This window comes from Sturnus vulgaris, chromosome 21 (genome assembly GCF_052056855.1).
Source record: "Sturnus vulgaris isolate bStuVul1 chromosome 21, bStuVul1.hap1, whole genome shotgun sequence".
In the NCBI taxonomy this organism is placed as follows: domain Eukaryota; kingdom Metazoa; phylum Chordata; class Aves; order Passeriformes; family Sturnidae; genus Sturnus; species Sturnus vulgaris.
Window position 1 is genome coordinate 4,890,707 of NC_142263.1, and position 19,899 is coordinate 4,910,605.

General features: G+C 50.2%; 1 protein-coding gene across 1 annotated transcript; it reads left to right on the top strand.

Moving 5' to 3' along the window:
- The first annotated feature begins 1,873 nt into the window (after positions 1–1,873).
- PRPF8 (pre-mRNA processing factor 8) lies at positions 1,874–19,862 on the top strand. Its single transcript, XM_014876539.2, has 42 exons — positions 1,874–1,983; positions 2,057–2,225; positions 2,961–3,125; positions 3,218–3,436; positions 4,116–4,328; positions 4,456–4,581; positions 4,658–4,763; positions 5,250–5,440; positions 5,614–5,733; positions 5,811–6,000; positions 6,174–6,293; positions 6,601–6,735; positions 6,846–6,975; positions 7,298–7,494; positions 7,601–7,807; positions 7,894–8,057; positions 8,371–8,497; positions 8,621–8,813; positions 9,152–9,339; positions 9,545–9,783; positions 10,291–10,437; positions 10,646–10,856; positions 10,947–11,063; positions 11,152–11,399; positions 11,572–11,751; positions 12,001–12,136; positions 12,708–12,877; positions 13,164–13,293; positions 13,475–13,621; positions 13,805–13,965; positions 14,482–14,673; positions 15,268–15,505; positions 15,718–15,846; positions 16,381–16,494; positions 16,605–16,778; positions 17,001–17,194; positions 17,507–17,746; positions 17,833–17,974; positions 18,172–18,312; positions 18,537–18,676; positions 18,822–19,024; positions 19,559–19,862. Exons 1-42 carry the CDS (start codon positions 1,884–1,886, stop codon positions 19,711–19,713), a joined length of 7,008 nt encoding a protein of 2,335 aa, XP_014732025.1. The 5' UTR covers positions 1,874–1,883; the 3' UTR covers positions 19,714–19,862.
- The last annotated feature ends 37 nt before the right edge of the window (positions 19,863–19,899 follow it).

Genomic DNA, 19,899 nt, shown 5'->3' on the forward strand with positions numbered 1-19,899 from the left:
CCAGCAGCCCAGCACTGTGTATATAACAGGATCATCCCACTTGCGCTTACGTGACCCAGTCTGGAGAAATCCACTGGGTCAGTCACGTTTCCTTTGTGTGGCAAATAAGCTTTAACACAAAATCTCTCACTTGGTTTGAATAGCTTGGGGACAGGCTGGAGCAAGGCACTGCTCAGAGAGGGTAGCACGTGTTTTGAGGAAGGAGACACATTCCTGCTGGGCAGGGAAAGACGAGTGATCCATGGGCAGTGTGAGGCTGGAGACAATGCGTGGCCAAAGCCTCTTAGGTTTCTATTTGTGGAGAGCAGGGAAGCTTCCAGGTGCTGGGCACAACTACTCCAGGTTTGAGTATGTCACCTCAAGCAGTGTTGAAGTGCCTGTGTGTCCCTCACAGCTCCCAGCTGGAGCAGAATTGTCACCCAGGGCTTTCTCTTTGGTCTGACCTATGTATTCTAAACTTTCCAGGAGCTTCTCCACTTATCCTTGCCCTTGGCATAGCCTCTGCATCCACTGAAAATGCTGCCTCTGCTCTCCAGCCTCTGCCCACACCCAGGGTGTTTGTCAAGGCCTGGATTGTGTTCCCACATTCCTGCTGTCACATGGATGTCCTGTACCTCTGGCACGTGGGGTTGGGGGCCAGGGGAGCCTGGTTTGGGCACCTCTTAATCCGCCGTGATTTTCCCACAGGGCTAAGGTGGGATAAGCAGTGGCTTTGCAGGTCAGAGGTGAAGATGTCCCGTGCTGTTCATCCCGATGGAAAGTGCCACAGCCTTGGTTTGAAAGGTTTTGGGAAGGACTCACCTCTCTATTCCCACCATATGATGGACCATGGGCCTAGAAGGAGCATCTCCATCAGGGAATTAATTGCTGGGGAGCAATGCCCCAGCCTGCCACCCAATCACCCGCACTCCAGCCTCATCCAAAATCCCTCCAGAACAAACCCCTCTCCCCATGGGAGCCCCTACCCTGGCAAAACCCTAAGGAAAGGCCTGCCCGACTGCTGAGTGGCTCTGGCAACACATTGAACCCACGTACAGCGAGCTGGACCTCACGTTTTCATAGATGCTGGGCAAGCACTGAGGGTTGGGGGGCACCTGTGCTCCTGGAGAGAGGCAGGAAGGGGGCTACGAGGTGGGTGGCTACTTGCTCGGGAATTAGGGACCTTAGTGTGGCCATGAGGGAGTGCTAGGGATGAGGGGCGCAGCATCCCCCTGCCTGCTTGGAGCATGGGGGCTGGCTGAGATGGGCTCAGTCCCACTGAGGGGATGTCCAGGCCCCGTGGGGGATGTCCCCCCGGGGGACATTGGGGATGAGTCCAAGATGTCCCCCTGAGGGAGCCCCCCGACCCTACCACTCTTCGGGAGGGGGGGGGACGACCCGGCCCGCGGGGCGCCCCCTACAGCAGCGAGGACTGAGCTGCGCCAGGAGCTGTCCAATCAGAGGCCGTGCCGCGCTGTCACCGCAGCCCCTCTCCGCCAATCGGAAGCAGCGAAGGGCGGGACCGGGGAAAGCGGGACACCTTACCGGAAGTGTGCACGAGACACAACTTCCTCCCCTCTTCCGCCCCCAGCCCGCTCCCGCCCCTCCTCTGCATTGATAGGCTGTGTCTGCTGTCTGTCAGACTTCCTGAAAGCTGATTGGACAGCCTGTGCCTCGAGTCCCGCCTACATCCGGGTCTCGCGGGCGCCGTAGCGGCAGCGCGAGGCCGCCATTGTGGTGGGGAGTGCGGGGGTCGTGGCTGCCGGTGAGGGCGAACGGGAGGCGGTGGGTTCGGGGCGGGCCCGCGGCGAGCGGCAGTGGCGGGGGAGAGACTGGCGGCGGCCTCGTCGTGGTTCCGTACCTTACCCTGAGCCCCTCTCCATCCTCTCCGCAGTTGAGTCGCCATGGCCGCCGTGTTCCCGTACCGCGGCGGCTGCGCCCCGGTGCCCAACCCGCTGGCACCGCTGCCCGACTACATGTCCGAGGAGAAGCTGCAGGAGAAAGGTGAGTATGGCCCCGGCACCCCACATTCTCCGCGGGGAACAAGGCCTGACCCGCCGCCTCTGTCTCCCCGCAGCCCGCAAATGGCAGCAGCTGCAGGCCAAGCGCTATGCGGAGAAGAGAAAATTCGGCTTCGTGGACGCGCAGAAGGAGGACATGCCCCCCGAGCATGTCCGCAAAATCATCCGCGACCACGGCGACATGACCAATAGGAAGTTCCGTCACGACAAGCGCGTCTACCTGGGGTAAGGGATCCCGGTGTGTGACAGAGGGCGAGCTCAGGGGATCTGCCGCCGCTGCCTTGATAATTGTTGAAGGGAGAGGTCCTTTTGCAAAGGCCTCTTTGTGTCCATTTGAGCTCGGTGAGGATGCCCTGAGGTATCAGTGCAGAGGAGAATCAGCAAAAGGAGTTGTTGCTTTGAATCTATGAGAAAAAACGTTAGCCTGGATAATGCATCATTGAAGGGAAAGCTCCTTCTCCAAAGGGCTCTCAGTGTCAGTTGTAGCTCAGTCTGTTGCTGCGAGGTGTCAGTGCAAAAGAACATCAGCAAAGGGAATTGTTGCTTTGAATTTATGAGAAAAAGCATTACCCTGCATAACACAGTGTCTTAGAAGAAGTGGGGGAGAGTATGAAATGTTTTTTTGCAAGCTTGAAAAGCATCCTGAGTGTTTCTTTGCTGTTTGGATCCAGAGAGATGTCTAGTGCACGTTGTGGTCTGCTGCAATAACTTACCGTTACCCATAATACTTCCAGAAACTCACTTAAAAACTTCAGTTTTTGTTTGCAACATACTTAAAAGCCAAATCACTAGGAAACCTTTTGGTAGTACAAAGCTAGAGTGGGGAATTAATGGATTTGCTGTTTGAACGGGTCAGATGAGCAGCTTGCAGGAGGGAAAACTGGGAGGTTGGCTTGTGGCAGGTGGTTGGCTGTCCTTGAGATCCACTCGAGCGTGGTTTTCCTTGGTTTGTGGTTGCAGAGCTCTGAAGTACATGCCCCATGCTGTGCTGAAGCTCCTGGAGAACATGCCCATGCCCTGGGAGCAGATCCGAGATGTTCCTGTCCTGTACCACATCACTGGCGCCATCTCCTTTGTCAATGAGATCCCCTGGGTCATCGAGCCTGTCTACATTGCCCAGTGGGGGTAGGTGCCTTCTGCTTCTTCCAGGGGAGGCAAACCTTTCTACATCCACCATAAAATCCTCCTGATTTTAACCTTGCCCTGATTTCCTGCAGCTCCATGTGGATTATGATGAGGCGGGAGAAGAGGGACAGGCGTCACTTCAAGAGGATGAGATTCCCCCCGTTTGATGATGAAGAACCCCCTCTGGATTACGCTGATAACATCCTGGATGTGGAGCCCCTGGAAGCCATTCAGCTGGAGCTGGATCCAGAGGAGGATGCCCCTGTGCTGGACTGGTTCTATGACCACCAGCCTCTGAAGGACAACAGGAAGTATGTGGCTGTGGTAGCACATTTCACTGGGAGAGGGGAAAAACAAACAATGCATGAATTACCTGTACAGAGCAGTGTGTAACCTTTGTGTGAAGTTGATGGGGAGAGAAGAGCCTCAAAGGTGGGAGGGAGAACCTGAGTGTTGGAAAGCTGCATCTTTTGTTTGCAGCTTGCTCAGAGAAGCTGTAACTGCTCCATCCCTGGAAGTGATCAAAGCCAGGTTGGATGGGGGTCTGAGCAATCTGGGATAGTAGAAGGTAGAAGGGTTGGAACAAGATGAGCTTTAAGGTTCCTTCCAACACAAACCATTCTGGGATTCTATGATTCAGCATCCAGCAAGGCCTCTCTATCCAGGAGGCCTGTTACCCACTTACCTGCTAAAACTCATGTTTCTGACCATTCTGTAAAGCTGACAGCCTGCATTATCTAGCTGGGATTTGAAACTGGTATTTGCTAAAGGTACATAGATGTTCTGTGCCAGTTTGGACACAGAGGAGGAGAGGAACTGGAGCAGCCAGCATTTTCTAGGCAGGAGGAGTCCAGAGTGGTCTTTAACAGTGTTGCAGCCTTTTCATCAGGCAAGAGACACCCATGTTTTACCTGTCCTCGATGAATGATGGGTGGCAAAAGGTGTTTGGTTGTTGTGGCTGTGTTGGAGTGTCCATACTTTGTTTCCCAGGTATGTCAATGGCTCCACATACCAGCGCTGGCAGTTCACCCTCCCCATGATGTCCACCCTGTACCGCCTGGCCAACCAGCTGCTCACTGACCTGGTGGATGACAACTACTTCTACCTGTTTGACCTGAAAGCATTCTTCACCTCCAAGGCACTGAACATGGCCATTCCTGGAGGTCCCAAGTTTGAGCCTCTTGTCAGAGACATCAATCTTCAGTAAGTGTTGGGTGTAGGAGAGAGATGAGTGGTTATCTAGGAAAGGGCTGATAGTTTGTTTTCAGTCACAGATGTTTGTCTCTCGCACCTTGAATGCCTGCATAACAATTTCTTGTCTCATTTTAAGGGATGAAGACTGGAATGAATTTAATGACATCAACAAAATCATCATCAGGCAGCCCATCAGGACAGAGTACAAAATTGCTTTCCCATACCTGTACAACAACCTGCCACACCATGTCCACCTCACCTGGTAAGTGCAGCAGCCTCCAGAGCCAGGAGAGGAGGGAATGGCTGTCAGAGGCTCTAATGCATATTTCTTGTTGCAGGTATCATACTCCAAACGTTGTTTTCATTAAAACAGAAGATCCTGACCTCCCTGCTTTTTACTTCGATCCTCTGATCAACCCCATTTCACACAGACATTCTGTCAAGGTGAGTCACTGGGTTTCCTGTGATAAACTCTTATGTGTGGAAGTAGGGGGCTTTAGTCTCTTGCTTCTGATAGTAGCACACAAACATAGATATTTCAGGAGAAGGCACCAACCCTTTGACAAAAAAGCCACAGTTGTCATTTTAATCATCTTCTGCTTCTGGAGTTGTCCAAAGTTGTCGCCTTTGGTTTCTGTAGGATAAAGCCCAATGTCTAATTAATAGTGTTACAGTCTCCTGGCAGATTATTTATCTTTCTGGTTGCCCTTGGTGTATTCATGGAGCTGACATCTCCCTGAAGTTACCTCCAAAACACCTAACTTGGGGTCTGGTAGCCACAGTTTGCCTTGTTGAGTGCTTTTTGCTTCTCTCCTGCTCAGTACAGCCACACGTCTTCCATGAGAGCAAAGAGGTGGTTTTTTTTACTTGCTTAACTCAGAAACTGAGCTGAAGCAACCAAACACTTTGTGTGGTGCTTCTGTATTTCAGAGCCAGGAGCCACTGCCTGATGATGATGAAGAGTTTGAGTTGCCAGAGTTTGTGGAGCCTTTCCTGAAGGATACCCCTCTCTACACTGATAACACAGCCAATGGCATTGCCCTGCTCTGGGCCCCACGACCCTTCAACCTGAGGTCTGGCAGGACCCGGAGAGCTCTTGACATCCCACTGGTCAAGAACTGGTGAGTTCTGTCCTGGGGAAGGGCTGATGCAGTGATCATGACATCATTACCTTGTTAGAATGAAAATGAAATAAAGACATTGTGGTGGCTGGTTTCTAGAGATTTTAGGAGAGTTTCTGGATACTTTAAGGAATGTGAGTTAGCTGAAGCTTTGGATTGTGATTTATCCATAGGTACCGAGAGCACTGCCCAGCAGGACAGCCAGTCAAGGTGAGAGTCTCCTACCAGAAGCTCCTGAAATACTATGTCCTGAATGCACTCAAACACAGACCTCCCAAGGCCCAGAAGAAGAGGTGAGTGGGCTCTGTTCAGTGGGGAACTGCTGATCTATGTCGGGGATTGAGCTGACTGTGGTCTCTGCTCTCCCCAGGTACCTGTTCCGCTCCTTCAAGGCTACCAAGTTTTTCCAGTCGACCAAGCTGGACTGGGTGGAAGTTGGCCTGCAAGTGTGTCGCCAAGGCTACAACATGCTGAACTTACTGATCCACAGAAAGAACCTGAATTACCTTCACTTGGATTACAACTTCAACCTGAAGCCTGTGAAGACCCTCACCACAAAGGTATCAGTCCATGTGCTGTTGTATACAAGACAGAATTTACATGAAGGTCGTCGTGTAGCAAGTGAGGAAAGAGAGGCCACAGTGCCTCAGCTGATCAGTTATTGACCAAATGGGAGTTGTTTCAGTCTTCTGTGGCATTGTTACATAAACTCTGAATATTTTGTCTTATCCAGGAAAGAAAAAAATCCCGTTTTGGGAATGCTTTCCATCTGTGCCGAGAGGTCCTGCGGCTGACTAAGCTGGTGGTGGACAGCCACGTCCAGTACAGACTGGGAAATGTGGATGCATTTCAGGTAGGCTTTTTGATTTTTTGTTTTTAAATGTGGTGAGAGGAGATTTGGAATATTCTATATGGGAAGTAGCTTCTGTGGGATGCACAAAGTGGCTGGATGTTGCAGTGTTCTAGAGAAGAGAGGAAACAATGAAAATATACAGCATTGTTTGAAATTCTGTTTTTATATTAATTTTTAAGAACTGATCATTGTCTGGGCCAGCATTAGGAGCTTTGTATGGCCTGATACACTCTGTCCAATAAACCTGGCTGCTGGAGGTGTTGTCTGAAGTGTTGATTGTTATTCCTGACTGTGTTCCATGTCTCAGCTGGCAGATGGGCTGCAGTACATCTTTGCCCACGTGGGTCAGCTCACAGGGATGTACCGGTACAAATACAAACTGATGAGGCAAATTCGAATGTGCAAGGACCTGAAACATCTCATCTACTACAGGTTTAACACAGTAAGTTCCACCTTTCCACATGATACTGACCCCATGTAAACTGAGGAACAAGGGAGGCATTCTGGAAGGTCAGTAAATGACCTGCTCTTACCCTGTCTCTGTTCTTCCAGGGGCCTGTGGGCAAAGGTCCTGGCTGTGGTTTCTGGGCTCCAGGCTGGAGAGTGTGGCTGTTCTTCATGAGGGGCATCACCCCACTGCTGGAACGCTGGCTGGGGAATCTGCTGGCCAGGCAGTTTGAAGGTCAGCACCCTGTAAATCCTGCATGTGGGAGGAGTGTGTGGTAAAGATTAATACTGTTTGCTTGCCAGCCACTTTTCTGTTCATACTGGTGGTCTTTATCCATGCTCCACTGACCAGTTTAGAGCTCTTTTCAAGATCTGTGCCCCAGGACAAATTGTAAATGGAAATGGGATTTGCTGCTCCATAGCCACTTAATCATCTAGTCTAGACTCCTGGCAGTGTAATTTCTCCAGACATCTTGCATCTCCATGCACTCCTGAATGAGGATGGAGAATCACTGCCTGGTGCTGTCAGAATTCCTGAAGGATTTTGCTTTTTGCAGGCCGTCACTCAAAGGGTGTTGCAAAGACTGTCACAAAGCAGCGTGTGGAGTCTCACTTTGACCTGGAGCTCAGGGCAGCTGTGATGCACGACATCCTGGACATGATGCCAGAAGGGATCAAGCAGAACAAAGCCAGAACCATCCTGCAGCACCTGAGTGAGGCTTGGCGGTGCTGGAAGGCCAATATTCCTTGGAAGGTAAATCTCTCCCTTGGCCCTTGGGCTCAGTTCTGACATCACCCAAGTGGAGCTGCTTTTGGAAGCCTCCCAGTCCTGCTTCCCTCAAGTTCCTGTCCCTCCCCAGGTGCCAGGGCTGCCAACCCCTATTGAGAACATGATCCTGAGGTATGTGAAGGCCAAAGCTGACTGGTGGACAAACACAGCTCACTACAACCGGGAGCGGATCCGCCGGGGAGCCACCGTCGACAAAACCGTCTGTAAGAAGAACCTGGGCAGGCTGACCAGACTCTACCTGAAAGCTGAGCAGGAACGGCAGCATAATTACCTGAAGGTACTTCTGTCCTCCCTGAAATTGCCCAAATTAATGCTCTTTTCATAGGGAAGCTTTCACTGATTAATTGTGGTGTGGTTCTGCAGGATGGGCCTTACATCACTGCAGAAGAGGCTGTTGCTGTGTACACAACCACAGTGCACTGGCTGGAGAGCAGGAGATTCTCCCCCATTCCGTTCCCCCCACTGTCATACAAGCATGACACCAAGTTGCTGATCTTAGCCCTGGAGAGGCTGAAGGAAGCTTACAGGTAAGTAGTAGGAAATTATCTTGATCTTCAGGGGCACTGGGAAAGGCTTGTGTTTTGTTATCCATTATTCCTGTGGTAAAGTATGGTGTAAAATTTACCCTGATGGACTGGTAAAGCTGTTTGTTTTGGCACTGCCAATTTTTCTGGGAGTTCTTATTGACTCTGTCACTTGGGCAAAACCACTACCATGCTTTTAAGTTTAGGGATGTGGCTTGTGAAGAATTACAAGTTGAACATTATCATTCATCAGTTAATTGCAGTCGCCATTAGGCTGTTCTTGTGCAGGTGCTGAGCCATTCTCCTTTGTTTTCAGTGTGAAATCTCGACTGAATCAGTCACAGAGAGAGGAGCTGGGCTTGATTGAGCAGGCTTATGATAATCCCCACGAAGCTCTGTCCAGAATCAAGCGACATCTGTTGACTCAGAGAGCCTTCAAAGAGGTGAGTGAAAGCCTGGTGAAGGCCCAGCCATGTTATGCTGCATTCAGGAGCTGAATGGCACAAAAACTTTGTGTTTTCTCTCAACTACCAGCCTCAGTTTTTCCCCTTTTTTTTTTTTTAAAGGTGGGAATTGAGTTCATGGATCTCTACAGCCACTTGGTCCCTGTTTATGATGTTGAGCCCCTGGAGAAGATCACAGATGCTTATCTGGATCAGTACCTGTGGTATGAGGCTGACAAGCGAAGGCTCTTCCCTCCTTGGATCAAACCTGCTGACACTGAACCACCCCCACTGCTGGTGTACAAGTGGTGCCAAGGTCAGTGGGCTCTTGGATTCCATGCAAAAATGATTTTTCCTATGGGGAACTTGTGTCTTATGAGTTCCCTTAGGAGCTGAATTTTGGTTTTGCAATTTGCAGTCAATAATTACAATCACAGATGTATTTTGTAGGTTATTACATTTGTATATACTGGAGGAGGACAACTTGCACAGCACTTATGATTGATTACATAGCTTTCCTCCCATTTCTGGATAGACTGGAAGATCCAGAGTCTGAAAAATCAGGCATTGCAGGACTTCTGTTGAGTTCCTGTGCCCAGTGGCTGTGTCTGTGCTCTGATGTGTCAGATAACACAACATTGTTTGTTCCCTCAGGCATTAATAACCTGCAGGATGTTTGGGAAACAAGTGAAGGGGAATGTAATGTGATGCTGGAGTCTCGGTTTGAGAAGATGTATGAGAAGATTGACCTGACCTTGCTCAACAGGCTGCTGCGTCTCATCGTTGATCACAACATTGCTGACTACATGACAGCCAAGAACAACGTGGTGATCAACTACAAGGTGATGGTTGCTGTCAGGAAAGGGGGTTTGTGGTGAAAGGGACCCACGTGGGAGGAGGTTTTGGAAGGAACACAAGACTTTCCAAAGAAAAGTGATAAGAAACTAAAAAAAACCCTTCTGGGTCCTGCTGAAGAAGGGCTGCTCAGGTGAAAGGGTTCTGATGTGTTGGGATGCGTTTTCTCACAATTCCCCTTCACCTCCTCAGGACATGAATCACACAAACTCCTATGGGATTATTCGTGGGCTGCAGTTTGCTTCCTTCATTGTCCAGTACTATGGGCTTGTGATGGACCTGCTGGTGCTGGGCCTGCACCGGGCCAGTGAGATGGCTGGGCCTCCCCAGATGCCAAATGACTTCCTCAGCTTCCAGGACATTGCCACGGAGGTGGCCCATCCCATTCGCCTCTTCTGCAGATACATTGACAGAATTCACATCTTCTTCAGGTGAGATCTCTGGGGCCCTGCTTTCCTCAGGTCAGCACAAAGGCAAGGGAGATTTAGTATTCTCCTGCTCCTGGCTCTTTTTCCCTTAGCTGTTGAAGATCAGGAATATTTGAATTGTCAGACTTCCCTGGATAACTGGATGCCTACATGCCTCCTCTTGCTTTCTCAGTTTGCTTTTCTGCAGCTTCACTGGACCAATAGAAGCACAGCAATGTCAAGAAACACAAATTGCCAATAGGAATGTAAAAATGCTCAGTTGTTAGGGATTTGGTAAACTAGGGACTGGTAAAATAAGTCTTTTCTGTCTCTTCATGGAAAGATAACCCAAACCCCGAGTTGCTCTGTGCTAATGAAATTCCCCCATTCATTGGGAGGACACAAAACCAAGATAATTACCTTCAAACAGGCTGACAAACGGCTTTTCCTTATAACATCCTTATCTTTCTGTCCAGGCTGGTGTTGATAAGTCAACCATATAATTCCAGATCCTTTTCTGTGCATTTCCAGGTTTACAGCTGATGAGGCAAGAGACCTGATCCAGAGGTACCTGACAGAGCACCCAGACCCCAACAATGAGAACATCGTGGGCTACAACAACAAGAAGTGCTGGCCCCGGGACGCTCGCATGCGCCTCATGAAGCACGACGTGAACCTGTGAGTGCTGCAGCTGGGGAAGGAGTGATGGGAGAAAGGAGGAAATCAGTGATAAATAAGTCTTGGAGATTGATAGGTGCTCAAGATGAGATGTGAGAAGTGAGGGGTCTGTGCTCAAATCCTGAAAAATTAGGGAAGCTCTGAGAACGTGCCCGGTTGTTATTTTGGGTAAATTACGATGTGTCACTGTGCACATGCTGTTTTCCAGTGGCCGTGCTGTGTTCTGGGATATCAAGAACCGCCTGCCCCGCTCGGTGACCACGGTGCAGTGGGAGAACAGCTTCGTGTCCGTGTACAGCAAGGACAACCCCAACCTGCTGTTCAACATGTGCGGCTTCGAGTGCCGCATCCTGCCCAAGTGCCGCACCAGCTACGAGGAGTTCACCCACAAGGACGGGGTCTGGAACCTGCAGAACGAGGTGGGTTGGGAGAGCAATCCCTGCCTGGGATTTCCATGTGTTGGAGAACTGCTTCCCTGTGGAGGGAACTGATGGCTCTGTGCTCTCTAGGTCACCAAGGAGCGCACGGCTCAGTGCTTCCTGCGTGTGGATGATGAGTCTATGCAGAGGTTTCACAACAGAGTGAGGCAGATCCTCATGGCCTCTGGCTCCACAACCTTCACTAAGGTAAGGGGAGAGGGAGCTCTGTCTGTGACAGCTTTCTGCAGATTCTTAGGGAATGAACCAGGAGCTGATCCTTTCCTTTCCTTCCTAGATTGTCAATAAATGGAACACAGCTCTGATTGGCTTGATGACTTATTTCCGGGAAGCTGTTGTAAATACTCAGGAGCTGCTTGATTTGTTGGTGAAGTGTGAGAATAAAATCCAGACTCGGATCAAGATCGGCCTGAATTCTAAAATGCCCAGTCGTTTTCCTCCTGTGGTGTTCTACACCCCTAAGGAGCTGGGAGGGCTGGGCATGCTCTCCATGGGCCATGTTCTCATCCCTCAGTCTGACCTGAGGTGAGTTGTGCTGTTCTAATTCCTGCATGACTTCAGTGTTCTTAGATGCTCTTTCCCCTAAGAATATTCCAAGAGTGCCGTGGTACAGAGCTGTGTTGCCTTTGCAGTAGCTCACGGCCGTGATCAGGGAAGTCCCAGTTCCTCCTACCTTGTTCTTGTCTCTTTGCTCCAGGTGGTCCAAGCAGACAGATGTTGGCATCACTCACTTCCGCTCGGGAATGAGTCATGAGGAGGACCAGCTCATCCCAAATCTGTATCGTTACATCCAGCCCTGGGAGAGTGAATTCATTGACTCTCAGAGGGTGTGGGCAGAGTATGCCCTGAAACGACAGGAGGCTATAGCCCAGAACAGGTGTGTGTCCATGTGTGGGAGGACAGGCAGCAGTGGGGAGTTTTGTGCTGTCTGGGGATTTTGGAGACCTTGCTGGCCCTGTGCTATCTGCAGTGCTGTTCCCTTACCTCTGGAGGGAGTTTGGCATTTTAGTGTCCCCTGCAGAGCCCTGAGCTCTGTGTCATTTCTGTGATCTCATCAGCTGAACTACTCATTAATGTATTGCTGTAAATTGGGAGGTAACAAAGTGTGGGGAATTCTTTTCTTCAGGCGTCTGACACTGGAGGATCTGGAGGACTCCTGGGACAGAGGAATTCCTCGGATTAACACCCTTTTCCAGAAGGACCGGCATACTCTGGCTTATGATAAAGGGTGGAGAGTCAGGACTGACTTCAAACAGTATCAGGTACTGACAGGGGATTTCTCTTCACCTGAATAGGCAGTTCAGATACCTGTTCCACACAAAGTCCTTTTACCTTCCATTACTGCAGGAGCACTTCTGTCTCTCTGCTGCAGAAAGAATTTACAGCCTTGTGTTGGGACTGGTAGGGGCTGTTTGGGACCAAATGCTCCAGAATTTGTAGCTATTCCCTTTTGAAGCATTTGGATAGATTGCAGTGTATTGGAAAAAACACAATAAACAGAACTGCATATTACAGAGTCAGTTCTGGAGGGAGAAAAACAATTACCCCAAAAGAAACATTCCAAAATATTAACTTTTAGTAACAGTGGAATAATTTGTTATTTAAAGCCTTTAATGACAGCTCTGTAGAAGGCTGAGAGAAGATAAAAGCATCACCTGAGAGTGCACCCAGTGTGAATTGTGCAGCAGTACTGACACAACTCGTGTTGTAGATGAGCTGTGTCCTCTGACAGTGAGGGCATGAGGCTTTTTACCTGCTCACTGACCATCATCGTGGTGTTGGTTCCCACAGTCAGTGCAGCCAGGTGAATGATGTGCTCACTGTTGTCTGCAGGTGCTGAAGCAGAACCCGTTCTGGTGGACACACCAGCGGCACGACGGCAAACTCTGGAACCTGAACAATTACCGCACGGACATGATCCAGGCCCTGGGCGGGGTGGAAGGGATCCTGGAGCACACACTCTTCAAGGGCACCTACTTCCCCACCTGGGAGGGTCTCTTCTGGTAAGAGGAGCTTTGATGTGGGCTCTGGGCTCAGGCTGTGCTGATTCTGTTGAGTTTCTGCTGGTTTTCAGTGGTCACTTGAGAATATTGTATAGTTTAGTTGTGAGGGTACCTGGGAGGGGGCTACAGCTGAACTTCTTGCAAATCCATGGAAATTTCTTGGTGTGAAATAACCCTCCCAGCTCGTGGCTGATCCCTGTCTCTGTTACAAGTGACACATGGCAGCAGAGATGAGGGACATCTCATGCAATTGAATCTAATGCAGTTGATGGTCTGCTCTTTCTAGGGAGAAGGCCAGTGGCTTTGAGGAGTCCATGAAGTGGAAGAAGCTGACAAATGCCCAGAGATCGGGTTTGAACCAAATTCCAAACAGAAGATTCACTCTCTGGTGGTCTCCTACCATTAACAGAGCCAATGTAAGTACCTGGTGTTTGTTCCTCTAGGAACTTCCACTGAAATGAGAGCAGTTAATTGATCCAATTGATTCTCAGAACATCTCTTATAGAGCTACTAAACCTCATTAACAAGAGATGCTCCATTTAAAAAATTTCCTCAGTTATGCTGTTGTGTGTTCTCACAGCTGCTTTTCCTTTGCAGGTGTATGTTGGGTTCCAGGTGCAGCTGGATTTGACAGGGATCTTCATGCATGGCAAGATCCCCACGCTGAAGATTTCCCTCATCCAGATTTTCCGAGCTCACTTGTGGCAGAAGATCCACGAGAGCATTGTCATGGATTTGTGTCAGGTGAGCAGTGTTGGCTGCCTTTGTTTCTGTGCCCTTTTGGAGCAGGACCAGTCTTCCTCCAGCAATTGGGCAGAGAAAGGGAAGAAATGGAAAATGGGATTTTCCTGACTGCCCCAGTGTTGAGGATAGATTCCTTATCTGGGTTGCTTGAACACATCTCATCTTTGACTGCCTTTTCCTCAGGTGTTCGATCAAGAGCTGGATGCTCTGGAGATTGAGACCGTGCAGAAAGAGACAATCCACCCCAGGAAGTCCTACAAGATGAATTCCTCGTGTGCAGATATCCTTCTCTTTGCTTCCTACAAGTGGAATGTGTCACGTCCATCCTTGCTGGCAGATTCCAAGTGAGTTTCCCTTTTCCCTCTCCTCAGTCTCTCTGCAGAGCTGCTGAGCCTGTCATCCAGGGCCTCTGTGTCTCTTGGACATCTGGGGACACTGGAGATTGTGTCCAGCAGAGCACAGGGTTTGTTTGGGTAGGTTATTGCAGCAGCTCCTGGCACTGCCTGCTGCAACGCACCAGCACTGCCTTTGCTCCTCTTCTCTCCTCTGGGTGAACTTTGCCCTGAGACGTTGGAGGTTCTGAAAACCCCACAAAGCTGAGCTGGCCCAGGGCCAGAATCTGGAGTAAATTCTCACTGAATCCTCACCAGACAGTCCGTGGGGGAGATGACCCTCGTGACTACACAGCAGTGGACTCACTGCTGCTTTGTTTAACCTTTCAGCAGCCTCTGCATTCACTGCTGTGTGATAAGAACAGTAGAGTCCCTTTCTAGGGTGGAATGTGGATATGAGACTGGGTGACAATTACTGCAGGAGGATTTCGTGCAAGATGAACTTGTTGTGGCTTGTTTTCTCCCCAGGGATGTGATGGACAGCACCACCACCCAGAAGTACTGGATTGACATCCAGCTGCGCTGGGGCGACTACGACTCCCACGACATCGAGCGCTATGCAAGGGCCAAGTTCCTGGACTACACCACAGACAACATGAGCATCTACCCCTCTCCCACTGGGGTGCTCATTGCCATTGATCTGGCCTACAACTTGCACAGGTGAGAGCTGCACCTTCTGTGGTTTCACTTCTAGGGTTGGAGTTGGCAGTTTGTGGGTATTGTCTCAGTGCATCTCCACACTGGGTTGTATTCCAGGCAGGAGGATGAGGGGAGAAGGCAGAAGCTTGGAGATGTGCAGTGAGTGGGATAAGGCATCTCAGGTTGCCCAGTCTTGCTCAATAGTAGTAGTTCAGTTCCCCCAGGTCATTAATAATTTGTTTCTTAGGATATTTCTGTCAGACTCCTGTTGGAGCTGAAGGACAAGCCTTTTTTCAAAGCTCCTACAAGTGAGGAGAGCTATTTCTCACTGGAAACCAGAGGGAAAGTCAGAAATCAGTTCTCCGGTGTGTTTGCTAGAGAGGGTGCACCTTTTTTGGGACTGCTGCATGTGTATGCTGTGGCTTCCCACTGAGGGAGTGTAGGTAAAAGCCATTGGTGACCAACTCCCAGGGACATTCCAGGAGCTACACTGGCAGTACAAAGCTGTATTTTCAGCAGGTAGAAAGGGGCCTAGCTGCTGCATGGAAAGACTTGAGTGGGACTGTTGCCTCTGCAGGTCTAATGGTAACAACTTCTGTTTGTTTCTTTCTTCAGTGCTTATGGGAACTGGTTCCCTGGGAGCAAACCTCTGATCCAGCAGGCCATGGCCAAAATCATGAAAGCAAACCCTGCCCTGTATGTGTTGAGGGAACGAATCCGCAAAGGGCTGCAGCTCTACTCCTCAGAGCCCACAGAGCCCTACCTGTCCTCCCAGAACTATGGGGAGCTCTTCTCCAACCAGATCATCTGGTTTGTGGATGACACCAACGTGTACAGAGTCACCATCCACAAGGTGAGGCCAGAGGAGAGTCTCAGAGAAAGGACTGAAAGGGGTGGAGGTTTCCATGCATGATGGAAAACTGGGAGCCAACACATGGACCCAAATGTTTGCAGTGTGCACAGAGTAGCTCCTGCTCAAAGCACAGAGAGAGTTGGCTCTACTGTAAAGGTGTGGGTGGGATCCATTTGTCTCCCTGCACTTCTCACTCTCACTTGTTTCCTCAGACTTTTGAAGGGAATTTGACCACAAAACCCATCAATGGAGCCATTTTCATCTTCAATCCCAGAACTGGACAGCTCTTCCTGAAGATCATCCACACATCTGTGTGGGCAGGGCAGAAGCGTCTGGGACAGGTAGGGCCTGGCTGTGCCTTGTGGGTGGGCTCTGACTGCTTGGACACTCTCTTGAGCAGAAAACATCACAAACATCTTCATTCCTCTTAATGAGTTTGGAGCTCCAAAGTCCAAGTGGTCAGGCAGGCAGGAGCATGCGATATACTGCTGCTGCAAGGATTTGGAGGATCTGAGGTGTAAAGATCCCACATCATCAAGCAAAGCTTGAGTAACAGTGCTGTGCTCCTTGTTACACAAATCACTCTGCACTTGGCTGTGCATCCAGTGCAGTGAGAACTCAGGTGGCAAATCCAGGGAGGTGGAGGAGCCAGCTGGATTTTTCCAAGCCACTCAGGAGTAACTGAGCTCCAGGAATGGGAACTGCCCTCTGTGGTCAGTAAGGAGGAAATGCTGGGCCTTGTCATTGATCTGGAACAAGCCAGAAATTCCAGTTGTATTTTTAGAATTTAGTTTATGTCCCTCTGGTTCCCAGAGACATGGGAACACTGCTGGAGAGCAGGGGGATATTTCTCTAACCCTACTGTCTGTCTGTAGCTGGCCAAGTGGAAGACTGCTGAGGAGGTGGCTGCCTTGATCCGATCCCTTCCCGTGGAGGAGCAGCCAAAGCAGATCATAGTGACACGGAAGGGCATGCTGGACCCACTTGAGGTAAGGATGCAGCTCTGTGAGGATGTGTGAAATCTTTGAGATAACAGGACAGTTCTGTGTCCTGTGATGTTTTCAGTAGCTGTGAGCTAATTCCTCTTGATAAACTCCAGGTGCACTTGCTGGATTTCCCCAATATTGTGATCAAAGGCTCGGAGTTGCAGCTACCCTTCCAGGCCTGTCTGAAAGTGGAGAAGTTTGGTGATCTCATCCTGAAGGCCACTGAACCCCAGATGGTTCTCTTCAATCTCTATGATGACTGGCTGAAAACCATCTCTTCCTACACAGTAAGCGCAGATGTGTCTGCTTTGCATTTTGCTGCTGATAAATGAGGCAGGAACCAAGGCCTCAGATATCCCTGATGATTTATTTGGGAGCACTTGGCTCTGAATCTTCCTGGATTTTCCTTTAGATGGCAGTTCCCATGTGCTCAAACAGAGGAATGCTGTACTAGGGCCTTGTACATTTAATTTTCTTCTTTCTAACTCCACCTTCTTTTCATCTCCAAGGCATTCTCCCGTCTGATCCTGATTCTCCGGGCACTACATGTGAATAACGATCGAGCCAAAGTTATCCTGAAGCCAGACAAGACAACCATCACTGAGCCTCACCACATCTGGCCAACCCTGACAGATGAGGAGTGGATCAAGGTGGAGGTGCAGCTGAAGGATCTCATCCTTGCTGACTATGGCAAGAAGAACAAGTAAGCCACTGTGCAGCTGCCATAATCCTGTCAGCCTTTCCTTCCTGCCCTAAAGGCTGTGCTTTGTCAGTGCACTCTCAGCTTTTTAGGGAATCTGGTTATTATTAACTTTCTGGTAAGGCAGATAAAAATATCTGCACTAAATCTTTGATCTGAGCATCATGTGATCATGGCCCCTCTTTTGTTTAAAAAGTTTAATTTTTTTTCATAGTGCCCAGAGTGGATGTTCTGAGCTTGTGCCTGAAAGTGAGAATGTATTTTGCTCTAGAATGTATTTTGAAATTCCTAACTTGGGTGAATTTTCTCTTCCAGCGTGAACGTTGCATCCCTGACCCAGTCAGAGATCCGAGACATCATCCTGGGCATGGAGATCTCTGCCCCATCTCAGCAGAGGCAGCAGATTGCAGAAATCGAGAAGCAAACCAAGGAGCAGTCGCAGCTGACGGCCACGCAGACCCGCACGGTGAACAAACACGGGGATGAAATCATCACCTCCACCACCAGCAACTACGAAACACAGACCTTCTCCTCCAAGACTGAGTGGAGGGTCAGGTAGGAAGGCAGGCAGGGGTGGTGGGAAGGGCTGGAATGCTCAGAGAGGTTTTTACCCCCCTCTGATCATGGTCTTCTCCTCACAGAGCAATTTCTGCTGCCAACCTGCACCTGCGGACAAACCACATCTATGTCTCATCAGATGACATAAAGGAGACCGGTTACACCTACATTCTTCCCAAAAATGTGTTGAAGAAGTTCATCTGCATCTCAGACCTGCGGGCCCAGGTGAGTGTGCAGGGCTTTGTTACAGTTGAGCCCCACTCAGACCCACCAGGGGGAAACTCCTGGTGAAGGGCTGGGAACCGGCTGTGGTTTGTCCACGTGAATGCCTCTGATGCTCTCCTCAGGAATTAAGGAGTTCCCACTTTCACAGTTAAACAGAGATCTCTTCTGGCCTTCTAAGGCAAGTGTGTGTGTTTTAGATTGCAGGTTACCTGTATGGAGTGAGCCCTCCAGACAACCCCCAGGTGAAGGAGATCCGGTGCATTGTGATGGTGCCCCAGTGGGGGACACACCAGACCGTGCACCTGCCAGGGCAGCTGCCACAGCATGAGTATCTCAAGGTGAGTTGGGTTCAGCTTCCAGGGTGGGTGGAAGGTCAGTAACAAGGACAGGAAGCTTCCCTTAGTGTTTTGTAGTTGTAGGACTGAAAGGGCTCAGTCTGAAGCCAAACCTGATTGAGATCAAGAAGGGGGAAGCCTGTGATCTCTGTGTCCTTTTTGCCAGGCTTGAAGTGTCTCATTTTCAATGGTTTTGATTTTTCTCTAAACCACTCTCTTTTTGTCAGGAAATGGAACCTCTGGGATGGATTCACACCCAACCAAACGAGTCCCCTCAGCTCTCACCACAGGATGTCACCACCCACGCCAAGGTCATGGCTGACAACCCCTCCTGGGATGGGGAGAAGACCATCATCATCACCTGCAGGTGAGGGGCAGGGAGGCTTCTGGGGTGTTGCTGCAGAGCTGGGGAACCCAAAATAAAATTGGCAGAATGGGAGTGTTGGCTCATTCCTCGTTTCCCTCCTGTGCCCCAGGTGAGTCTGACTTTCCTCATGTCTTCTCCTTTTCAGTTTCACCCCTGGCTCCTGCACGTTGACAGCCTACAAACTGACCCCGAGTGGGTACGAGTGGGGCCGGCAGAACACGGACAAAGGGAACAATCCCAAGGGTTACCTCCCCTCCCACTACGAGAGGGTGCAGATGCTCCTGTCTGACCGATTCCTCGGCTTCTTCATGGTCCCTGCACAGGGCTCCTGGAACTACAACTTCATGGGTGAGCTGGCCTGGGGAGGGCAGGGGAAAGGAGGCAGTGTCAGGAGTTTAGGGAGGAGGGAATAGTTCCTTACCCACTCCAAAGCTTCCTCAGAACAGCTGGCAGGGATACAAACACTGTGCCCTGAACTTTCCTTGGTACCAGCGCTGGGATGTCTGTTCAATGACTTTTTGGCGGCTAGAGAGGAAAAATAGATCCCTTGTCTGTGTGGATTGTAGTGCATGGTCTATCACCACTGAATAATTAATCCCTGTCAGCAGAAGAGATAATGGAAAATCCATGAGAAAAGCTGTTCCCGGTAGGGAGGTCCTGGTATCATGAACACCACGGGCAGCTGGAGAAGGGGTCAGGAAAATGAGAGTGACAGAACACTCGATTAGCATAAAAGGACTGTAAATCTCTGGAGGGGAGGAACCCAAAGAGGGAGGGATGGTTTTGTGGGTTTAGAACTCTCTCGCCTGGCATGGAAACGATCATAGAAGGATGGAGGAGGCAGAAGGGATGCTCAGGTGAGTGACACTCCCTCTTTTCCAGGTGTCCGCCACGACCCCAACATGAAGTACGAGCTGCAGCTCGCCAACCCCAAGGAGTTTTACCACGAGGTCCATCGCCCCTCTCACTTCCTCAACTTCGCGCTGCTGCAGGAGGGGGAGGTTTACTCAGCCGACCGCGAGGATCTCTACGCCTAATCCTGCCCGCGTCCCTTTTAGTACTGTTGATATTCAACAGCGTGTTCGTGTGCCCCCCTTCCATGTGCCCCGCTCGCCCCCCTCACCTCACCCCCGCGCGTTGTTGTTCCCCCCAACTTTTCCGCTCAATAAATTTTGTACGAACGGGAGCGCGGGCGGTCAGGTCGGTCCCGCCTCGGGGGCGGC